Source organism: Gobio gobio, assembly GCF_949357685.1.
Source record: "Gobio gobio genome assembly, chromosome: 25".
Classification (NCBI taxonomy): domain Eukaryota; kingdom Metazoa; phylum Chordata; class Actinopteri; order Cypriniformes; family Gobionidae; genus Gobio; species Gobio gobio.
In genome coordinates, this window is record NC_137121.1 from 10,677,732 (window position 1) to 10,689,824 (window position 12,093).

The 12,093-nt window shown below is 37.0% G+C and overlaps 1 protein-coding gene across 1 annotated transcript in view; it reads left to right on the plus strand.

Annotated features, from left to right (window-relative positions):
• The window catches only part of LOC307121760 (uncharacterized protein), a gene marked incomplete at its 5' end in the record, with an annotated part of 65,650 nt that overhangs the window by 7,227 nt on the left and 46,330 nt on the right, over positions 1–12,093 (plus strand). Inside the window, one exon of the mRNA XM_079809521.1 lies at positions 4,247–4,951. Coding sequence (XP_079665647.1) covers positions 4,247–4,951 — 705 coding nt within the window. The remainder of the gene's footprint in view (positions 1–4,246; positions 4,952–12,093) is intronic.

Here is a 12,093-nt window from a genome sequence, read left to right on the forward strand (position 1 = left end):
GTTAATTGATATCAGGTCTATATCATGATTAGCTATAAAAGGGAGGCAGAGTCTCTCAGAAGTAAAGATGGGCAGAGAGGCTCTCCAATTTGTGAAGGAGTGTGTAAAAAGATTGTGGAATACTTTAAAAACAATGTTCTTCAAAGTCAAATTGCAAAGGCTTGCAGTATAATAACATCATCAAAAGATTCAGAGAAACTGGGCAAAATCTCTGTGCGTAAGAGACAAGGCCGAAGACCTTTATTGGATGGACCTTTACATCACTCATCGGCATGATTGTGTCAATGACATTACTAAATGGAATACTTCCAGAAACCACTGTCGGTAAACACAATATGCCGTGCCATCTGGGGTCCGTTTCAGAAAGGAGGTTAAGTGAAAACTCTGAGTATGTTAACCCTGAAATAAGGGAAACTCTGGGTTTTATGTTTCAGAATGGGAGGTATGTGAAACCTGAGAAAGCAGGGTAAGCCAAGCCCGTTTCTAAAAGAGAGGTAACTTATACTCAGAATCAGTTACCAGGGTAACTTACTCTGTGAACCTAACCTGGTCAGGAGCAGGTTTTCTTAGGTAAACCCAGAGTTTATTTCGATCTCATCCCCCTTTTTAAAGTGCCAGCAGTGTTTAAATACTTCATTCATTCAAATGCCACAAATGCTTTTCTTACTGAGTATTTTGGTCGTATTTCAAGTGCAAATATCAACAAATTATAAATGTAATCTAAATCTAAAGTAAGCGAAGTTTACTTAAAACAAATTAAATTATCTGCCACTTGACAAAAATACATAGTAAGAAAAGCATTTTTTGCAGTGCAGGAACATTCATTCATTGCTCATATTTTCATCATGAGGACACTGTCAAAGAGACAAATAATGGCATGCCCTTTTATACAGGAAGGATCCTGACGTTCACTTGATAAACCTCTAGAATTAACCTAATAATTAGAATTTCCTTTAGGATTTCCAGTGGTTGGACGCATTGATGACACTCATATTCCCATCATCACACTTTCTGAAAACAGATTACTGTATGGGATGGAAGGATGCTGCCAGATGTTAGTACGAGATATATGCCATAACCACCACCACAGCTGTTAAATACATTTATTTACAATTTTTATGGTCATCTTTATTTCCGACAAATACTTTATTGTTTTTCCTGATGTTAATATTCTTCCTCCATCTCCTCTTCATCTGTCAGTGGTGCTGGTGTTTGGCTGGCCTGAGTAGAAGTCAAATGTTAATGTCATTACCCTAATTAATAAATGTAACAGGTGGGATCAGAGAACATGAAATTATGTGAAAAGAGCATAGACCCTTTTCACATTTCTGGGTTTCCGAAGCTGAAGTCGTCATAGTTGGGTTAACTTTTATAGTGGTGAATGAAAGAATACATTAAATATATATTTTTGTGTCCCCATTTGCTCAAATAGCAAAAGAAAAACTCCCCAATAGTGATTTAACAACTTTCAAAAAGAGGGAAAAAATAGAGTGAGATTGATAACGGAAGTGAAAAGAGAGAAAGATGTTAATTTTCACCATCACTCCCATAGACACTGTATTAGAAATACTCTCACAGCAGCGGTAACTTGTTTTTTGTACACTCTAAAAAAGAAAAAGGTTCTATATGGCACCAAAAATGGTTCTTGGCTCGTAATCATAGGGGAACCTTTTTTAGTGCTATATAGCACCAATTTTGGTGCTTCGGTGGTTCTTCAGCTGTTCTTCAGAGGTTCTTCAGCTGTTCTTCAGAGGTTCTTCACCAGTTCTTTGACTAAGGTGCTATATAGCACCGCTGAAGAACCACTGAAGCACCAAAATTGGTGCTATATAGCACTAAAAAAGGTTCCCCTATGATTATGAGCCAAGAACCATTTTTGGTGCCATATAGAACCTTTTTTTTTAGAGTGTAATTTGATGTAAAAGTAATATAATACAAAGTATTAGTGTTATAAATGTACATACCAAAAAAAATTAAAACGTTGCAGGATTTACGATATTGATGACAATTAAAATGCGTCATCACAGTCTGTGAAAAGGGTCTATGTGGGAAAAGCTGCTGCACATTGGACACTGAATGATATTTAATATGTCAAATGTTTGTAAAGTCATGAAACCTACACCCATGAACATTTTATGCTTAAAGCTTTACCTGATTGAATTATGTTTTTTTTATTTTTTATTTTTAGCTGCTGCCACATTCTTTTTTGGCCTTTTGGATACCATGAAAATTAAAACTTAATTAAACTAATTAAGAATTAAACTTATTGACCCGGAAGTATGGGAACGTCTTTTTGTTGGGTGCTGTTGCCATGGTGAATCATAATTTCGGAGCTCCATTGATCGTGGCTTTTCATAGTTGGTGTAGGAGCTAAATCTAATACTTTAAGCTACTGAGTTGTCTTGGTCCCGGAGAAGTTAGGTTGACTCACTTTCTTTGGTGTTACGTTGTTTACTTCGTCCATAATAACGAGAAGACCATTCTTCCGTTGCATCACTATACAGAGTTTATTGGCTCCACAGACACCACAGTGCATAATGTCCATTTTTGTATTCAATACATTAATCCCAATGGAAGTTTACACACGTTCACCGCTATTGCGGTCAAAACCTTTTTGCCCTTCCGGGTCAAAACACCTACCTACAGCATAAGGAAGGCGACATATATACATTGATCTCTCAGTAATGTTCACAGCGCCACTCAGTGGTCAAAATAAGAATAACATCACCCAGCCATACACATTTTGGCTCCTACAGTTGGAGTGCATGTGCTTAACTCAGAGTCAGTCTACTCAGAGTTGATTGAACTACCTCAATTCAGCTGTTCTGAAACCCAAAACTCAGAGTTTCCCATCTCAGAGTAAGTCAACTCAGAGTTCAGGTTTAAACTCAGAGTTTGTTGAACCTCCTTACTGAAACGGGCCCCTGCAGATGCCAACTAAAGCTCTATCATGCAAAAAGGAAGCCATATGTGAACATGGTCCAGAAGCGCTGTTGTGTCCTGTGGGCCAAGACTCATTTAAAATGGGGACGGCCCCCATTTTCAAAGTGGAAAAGTGTTCTATGGTCAGACGAGTCCAAATTTGACATTCTTGTTGGAAATCACGGACGCCGTGTCCTCCGGGCTAAAGAGGAAGGAGACGTTCCGTGTTATCGCCGTTCAGTTCAAAAGCCAGCATCTCTGATGGTATGGGGGTGCATAAGTGCATACGGTATGGGCAGCTTGCATGTTTTGGAAGGCACTATTAATGCTGAAAGGTATATAAAGGTTTTAAAGCAACATATGCTCCCCTCCAAACGACATCTATTTCAGGGAAGGCTTTGTGTATTTTAGTAGGACAATACAAAACCACATACTGCACTATTACAACAGCATGGCTTCATCGTAGAAGAGTCCGGGTGCTGAATGGCCTGCCTGCAGTCCAGATCTTTCACCTATAGAGAACAATTGCCACATTATTAAAAAAAAAATACGTCAAAGACGACCACAAACTCTTCAGCAGCTGGAAACCTATATCAGGCAAGAATGGGACCAAATTCCAACACCAAAACTCTAGAAACTCTAGAAACTGTTGACCTCGATGCCCAGACATCTTCAAACTGTTTTGAAAAGGAGAGGAGACGTTAACCATGGCAAACATGACCCCGTCCCAACTATTTTGATACATGTAGCAGGCATGAAGTTCTGTAATGAGCTCATTTAGTGGACAAAAGTGTAACATTTCTCGGTTTAAACATTTGTCATATTATCTATGTTCTATTGTGAAGAAAATATTGACTTTTTGTTTTCATTTTATTCAAATTTAAAAAACATCCCAACATTTCCGTAATTCGGGTTGTACATAAGAGATTTACTGTTTAGATGTCTAGTTGTCTATAGTTCAATAATTAATTTTTAAAGAATTTAATTTTTGAAAACATCATTCTGCAGCAACTTAAAATTTAGTTTTGCTTAATCTGTGCATTATAATCTTTTATTTAATGTGCATATCATTGAAAATAAGCAATTTTCCTTTTTCCTTAATTGATAATCATCATCAATTAAAAACTTTTGTTTAACTCCGGTTTAAGAACTGAATTCATGAGGTGTACGTAATTTTTAATCAATAATGTGTAGTTTGACATTGCATTCATACAGATACTGATAACTTTATCTGAGTAACCTCTTAAATCAAAGAGGGCGATTTCCTAAGAAGACTTAAGTTGCCATCCACCTTAAAAAGTGTTTTGTCCTTTATTTGTTTCAGAGGATGCCAAACATCTCTCCGAGCTGAAGATTGTGTTAATAGGGTATAAACTTGCTGGTAAGAGTTCAACAGGAAACACCATCCTGGGCCGAGAGGAGTTTGACTTGAAGAGATCTGCTCAGTGTGTGAGGAGACATGGAGAAGTAGCAGACAGACACATCACTGTCATTGAAGCTCCAGGATGGTGGAGTAATGAACCTGTAGAGAAGAGTCCTGAGTTACTGAAACAGGAGATTGTGCTCAGTGTGTCTCTGTGTCCTCCAGGACCACACGCTGTACTACTGATCATACGAGTGGACACTAGATTTAAAGAGACTGAGATAAAAGCATTGCAGGAGCATCTGGATCTTCTCGGTAAGAGAGTCTGGAGTCACACTATAGTGCTGTTCACTCATGGAGACTCTCTGTCAGACACATCTATAGAGCAGCACATTGAGAGAGAAGGGCAGGATCTCCAGCGGCTGCTGGACAAATGTGGGAACAGGTATCATGTTCTCAACAATCACAACAGGAGTGACGACACTCAGATCAAGGAGCTGCTGGAGAAGATTGAGGAGACAGTGGCACAAAACAACGCCTGCCATTTTGAAATAGACAGAAAGATTTTACAGGAGGTGGAAGAGAGAAGAAGAGCAGAGGAAAAGAGAGCAGGAGAACGAATGAAGAGGATGAAAAAACAGGGAGACGACATCAGATCACAGATGAGTGAGTACACGTACAGTGCCTTGTGAAAATATTCATACCCTACATTTTGTAATGTTGCTGCCTTATGTTTTCACATCAATCTCTACTTTACAATCTACTGACAAAGAAAAAAACAGATGACAACTTAAAAAAAAATAATTAAAAAGGAAAAACTGAAATAAGTTATTTGCACATCTGCATTTGGCGATCTTCTGCCATTCTTCTCCTCAGATCCTCTTAAGCTCTGGGGACGGTCAGTGGACAGACATGTTCAGGCTTCTCCAGAGATGTTCGATTGGGTTCAAGTTAGGGCTGCTCGATTGTGGCAAAAATCATAATCATGATTATTTTTGGTCAATATTGAAATAACAATTATTTAACACAATTATTGATAGGTGATATGATCAAGATATGAGTTGAAATTATTTTGTTGAAATTAAGATTTATTCGGTTACTTAACATCAATCAAAATGTAGGTACAGCAAATTCATTATAAACAAAGAGGGTAACCGAAAAGGTGTAGGCTGAAGCCGTGGCTTATTACGCCTACCCTATTTACAAAACAACATCTACCCATCAAAATTTAAACATAAACAATATACATGTATAAACATATGCATACATACACACATGGTCATATACACGTACTGTATATATACTCATATTCATACATACACACACTTAATTACAAATGTTTGTTTGTTGCTTGTATTGTTTCAATTTTGCACAACAATTATACATAAACTTATCTTAGACAATTTATTCTTAGGCAACCATATATTTGTCAAAAATTTGGATTTTTAACTGTTTTTTAAAATAATAATTTTAAAAGAGGAGTTGCTCCTCTTAAGATTATCGGTGAGACCATTCCACAAGTCGACCCCTTTTACTGAAATAGTGTTCATTTTAAAGTTTGTTCTGACCATTTGTTTTTTAAACATATTCTCTCCTCTTAGGTTATATTTCTGTTACCTGTTTTCAAACAAACATAGTATGTTTTCAGGCAATATTTTCCTATTGACTTTGAACATGAAGACAGCAGTATACAGACTGACTAGATCGGGAAATTTTATTGTTTTAAATTTGCAGAATATTGAGTTTGTCGGTTCATTATACGGTGAATGATTGACTATCCTTATGGCTTTTTTTTGTAAAATAAAAATAGGTTTTGTGTTTGTGGTGTAAGCATGCCCCCATATTTCAACACAGTAGGAAAAATATGGAACAATAAGAGAACAATACAGAATATACAAAGAGGGCGTATTTAGAAAATACTTGGTTTTATGTAATATAGCTATTGTTTTGGACAGTTTTGATTGAACATGAGCAATGTGTGGTTTCCAGGATAATTTATGGTCTAATATTATTCCAAGAAATTTGTTTTCATTCACCCTTTCTAGTACCACATCATCAATCTTTAAGCTCAAGCTGGTTTTAATTTGTCGATTACTAAATATAATATATTTGGTTTTAGTTAGATTAAAGGATAGTTTATTTCGGTCAAACCATTGCTTGATTCTAGATAGTTCTCTGGTCACATCAATAATTAGTTGGTTAAGATTATCCCCAGATACATACAGTGTTGTGTCATCTGCGAATAATACACATTTTAACAAATTGGATACCTTACAGATGTCATTAATATATAAAATAAACAACTTAGGACCAATCAAAGAACCCTGAGGCACCCCACAAGTTACTTTTCGCATTTCTGATCGATGATCATTAAAATGTACATACTGGTATCTATTGTCAAGATAACTTTCTAACCATGAGTAAGCACGGCCTCTAAAACCATACTGCTCTAGTTTATTCATTAACAATTTATGATCTATGGTATCGAAGGCTTTTTTGAGGTCGACAAAAACACCCAAAGAAAAATACTTTTTGTCTAATGCAGATGCTATATAATCAACTAATTTAATAACAGCCATTGAAGTCGATCGACCGCTCCTGAATCCATATTGATCGTCACTTTATATCATGCGTTTGTCTATAAAACTATCAAGCCTCTTCAGAAAAAGTTTTTCCAGAGTCATTTTAAATATCAGTGAAATTTCACAATTATCGATACTTATATATAATAGGGTAATAATAATAATAGGGTAGAGTGGGGGAAGACATCATTTATGTTACAGTGACATAAATTGTAAACCAAATGTGAAAAATGTCCAGAGTTTTCATGTTATTAGATTTTTAACCAAAATTTAATTTGTACCAAGGGGGCAGTTTGAAAATGTAAAGTAAGGTAAAATGCTCCCCATTCTGAAAAAAGCTTTGCTTTATACATTTACCACGAAATCAGAGTAAAAGCAGTTTTAGCGTAAAATTAAAACGACAAGCCAAAATAACAGTAGATAATAATTATGAATATTTATTATTGAACCATGCTGAAAATCAACCTGTTTGAAAAATATTGTTAGCTGAAACTGGCAAGCTAACTAGCTAGCTGATGCTAACTTGAGGTAATTTTTAAATATAAAGTCCAAATATTTTTATTCAACCAGTTAGATTACATTTGATGGAAAATCAAAGGATGTGACCTTCAGACCGTGGTTAATTATGATTGGGCGTTTTACCCCACAGACTAGGTTTAAAAAAAAAAAAATGTCATTCTAAAAATATAATTATTATTTTTAAATAACCTTATAATAATCTTAAATAACTCCCTAACTACAGGCCTTTCTATTCTCATATTATACATAACTGTGATGTTATGGAAAACTTTAAAACACTTTTATTTTTTACTGCTGAAAATACGTTTTCTCTCAGGTATGTCGCCAGTGTAAGCTTCACAGTGAATACTTCTACATCACTCTTGTTAACTTAGTCCATAGAAACAACAAAAACGATAATGCATTTCCCCCCACTCTACCCTATACTAGGTTAACTAATATAAGAAAAAGGTCCTCAAAATAATTACATAAGACAAGTAAACAGTCAGCAATACAATAAGAACAAAGAAACTAATTGCAAAAAATGACAAATAAATAGAACAGAAGGAAAATACAAATTAAATAAACCGTGTTTTAAGTTCTCAGGAAGATGTACTTGCAGTGGTATTCAGGTAAGTAATAGCCTTGAACGACAAAAAATTAATAATCAAATGTAAAATAACATGGCATATAAAGTCTTACTGTACACATATAGGCTAGATTAATCATTATCAAAGCTCTTTAATTTATTCAGTCAAGATCAGTGAGTGATTTTCCTTTGTTGTTTGATTATCCTTAATGTGTAACCTAGGTCCACTTCAGGCGAGCTTGGTGATAAACTCATGTGCAGTTTATTGAATCATTCACGAGTTCACACTTACATCAAATTAAACAGAGTAAAGATTATGCAAATTTGGCGTGCTGTCCGGGGGAGGGCTCCGGGCTCGGAATTTTGGCCCAAACCCAGAGTATCCCCCCCGTGATGGAAATAGTCTAGGACTAGACTGCATGTATTTTATGATTGTGCTGATGTCTTATAGGAGTTTAATTAAGTAAGTGAGGAGAAGGGGTGGTGGGGGGAAGCTAAGAAAATGTCAACGACAGGAAGGTAAATCGGCTGTCTATATACACCTCCTATCGTTGATGAACTGATTAGTTTAATGTGCTCCTCTTGTGTTCAATTAGGTTTAATTATCTGGGCCTGCTCCTCTTGTGTTTAATTCGTTTTAATTTTCTGAATGTGCTTCTCCCGAAATTTGTTTATAAAACATAAAAACGTGAACAAAACGCAGACTTGACCAGAACATGAGCAGGCAGACTTGACCACAACCTCTTAACCTCAGAACATGATATATTCACAAAGGAAAGCACAAGACAGGATCACATGAGGGCAAGGGAAGCACATGGCAAACAGGAAGCATGACAGTGAGAATACAAAATAAAATACGTGAAAACATCAACTTGAAACAAAACCCAAACCAACCATGACATAATGACAGACTGCAGCAGGTATATAAGGCTGTTGTCACTTAAAGAGCAAATAAACGGATCCAATATACTGTTACTTTCTTTCTCCACTGTGTACGTTTACTTAAAACGTAAGCCACTGTGTTTACGTGAAAACTCTCCAAAAAGGCATTTTGACATTTTTGTGAGTGCATTTAGGTGCGTACCCGAAGCCCATGTGCTTATCCGTGTTCGGTTCTAACTCTCCAACACACACGCTGAAAAATTCTTGAACCGGACGCTCACCACTGACGCTGAGGATCAGAACGGATTGATTGATTATGGTCCGGAAAATTACCGAAGATCAGCTAAATGGATTAAGATATTGACCCCCTGCTTCCCTCACCCCACTGTCCAGCGTCCCTATCTCTCTCGGTTGGGAGGTCAGCTTGACAGCTGGCTCCTGCTATCTTGCTTTTGTTCCCTGTGCACTGCCATATCTCCCTTCAAGGACAAGCCACAGAACTGAACTCGAAAACATCTTAAAGGGTTAGTTCACCCAAAAATGAAAATTCTGTCATTAATTACTCACCCTCATGTCGTTCGACACCCGTAAGACCTCCGTTCATCTTCGGAACACAAATGAAGATATTTTAGTTGAAATCTGATGGCTCTGAAAGGCCTCCATTGGCACAATGGCACTTTACACTCTCAAGACCCTTAAAAGGCACTAAAGACGTCGTTACAAAGTCCATCTCACTACAGTGGTTCTAAAATAACTATATGAATCGGCGACAATAGTTTTTGTGCGCAAAAAAACTCTAAATAACGACTTACATAGTGATGACGATTTCAAAACAAAGCATCATGAAGCTTCGAAGCGTTATGAATCAGTGAGCCGAATCATGATTCGGATCGCGTGTCAAACCGCCAAACTGCTGAAATTTGGCGATCCAAACTGCTCATTCGACTCACTGATTCATAACGCTTCGAAGCTTCATGATGCCGTGTTTTGAAATCGTTGAAATTTTGAAATTAACTAAATGGTCTACTTTTATTTGTGTACACACAATAACAACAAAACTGTGTGCTTTTTTAAAATAAAGAAAATAAACAGGGTGCGCTTTCAGCTGTCTCCACAAGAATCTTACTGAAACACTTCTCAAAGATGAACTGAAAGCCGATCAGCCATAACATTATGGCAGGTGAAGTGAATAACACTGATCTCTTAATCAAGGCACCTGTTAGTGGGTGGGATATATTAGGCAGCAAGTGAACATTTTGTCTTCAAAGTTGATGTGTTGGAAAATGGGCAAGGGTGATGACAAGATGACTGGGTTAGAGCATCTCCAAAACTGCAGCTCTTGTGGGTTGTTCCTGGTCTGCTGTGGTCAGTATCTATCAAAAGTGAACAGTGGTGAACCGGCGACAGGGTCATGAGCGGCCAAGGCTCATTGAAACCTTGGGTCCTGCCATCCATGTGGATGTTACTTTGACACGTACCACCTACCTAAACATTATTGCAGACCATGTAGACCCTTTCATGCAAACGGTATTTCCTGGTGGCTGTGGCTCTTTCAGCAGAAAATGTGTCCTGACACAAAGCAAAAATGGTTCAGGAATGGTTTGAGGAGCACAACGAGTTTGAGGTGTTGACTTGGCCAAATTCCCCAAATCTCAATCCAATTGAGCATCTGTGGGATGTGCTGAACAAACAAGTCCGATCCATGGAGCCCTCACCTCACAACTTAAAGGACTTAAAGGATCTGCTGCTAACATCTTGGTGCCAGATACCACAGCACACCTTCAGGGGTCTAGTGGAGTCCATGCCTCGACAGGGCTGTTTTGGTAGCAAAAGAGGGTCCAACACAAAATTAGGTCATAATGTTATGCCTGATCGGTGTATGTCTATAGAGAGCTTGGAATTGCTACTTTTAAATAAAACAATTCACATTCTAGAGTGAATTGTGGAGTGCCCTGTCATAGAGCAGAATATTGAGCGGAGCCGGAGTGTCACACTTCTCCCATGCTCTGGTACTATGAAATGGTCAACAGTAAGCGGTAGAGTGTGAATGACGTGTGATTTTGAATATCAAACCACCACATTTTATTTGTAATGTGAGTATCGCACGTATCCTGCGGAGTCACTTCATCGCCAATCGCCATGGTTTGAACAGTCAAATATACACTCTAAAAACGTTTACTATGATTTACAAAAATTTTTTGGTGAAACATTTTTACACTACAGAAATTGAGTACATTTTAAAAAAGTGTAATCGATTGCATACATCGTATAAGTTGAACAAATGCTAGTAAAAAAATTAAGTAGATCTGAGTAACTACATTTGGCACATTTACAAATAAAATTGAGTAGAAAAAATTTAAGGAAAAACATTTAAAAAACAATATTTGAGTAATATTAACTGTTTTTATTCATAGTAATCTTAACTCTTATAGTATAACTTTAATATTAACTTTAATTTCCTCTAAACCTTTGTAAAAAATACTCCACACAACCACACTTATAAATGACATTGGCCTTAATTGTCGATGAGTACAGCAGTACAGCATATATTACAGTTTTGACATGTATACAATATTGGCAACATTTAAACTCATGTAACAAACATTTTAGAAGTAAAAATTAAACATTTAAAAGTAATTCAAGTGTAATCAACCTGCCTGTTATCCCATTTACATCGTATCAGCACCGTTTCTCGAGCCTGAGATGGACTCGCGCTCTGCGGGTGGACTTTGAACTTCAGACCGCTGCCTGCGTTTCACTCGTAGCTCAAAGATGCTGCAATGCACCTGACTCCATAACCTGCCAATAAACAAACAGTTCACAGTTTTAAGAACATTTTATCATCCAAATTAATTATATTAATTATCTTAAGGAATAAAGTTGTGTGCTTTGGCTTCAAAGACAGATGCCACACCCGTTTAGGTGACTTACATTGCGTCTCTATATGTTGTTTTGCATTAAATAAAATTATTTTAAGCACAGTAATGATTTTATAGATAAAATAAAACACAAAAACCTGAATTTCACAGAGGAAATGCACCAATTCTGCAACGCTGAGAAGAAGGAACTGCTCTGGAGACTGAAGAGAATTCAAACAGCCTGCGCTCAATCAACCGTGGAGCCGTCGGGGCGGGGGAGGGGTGCAGTGTTATAATCGAGTAAAGTTACTCAATTTCTTCAGTGTGTGTTAAAGATTAATAATCTTGATTTGAATTAAGTAATATTTGTGGTTCTTGAAACAGATCGATTTAATTCTC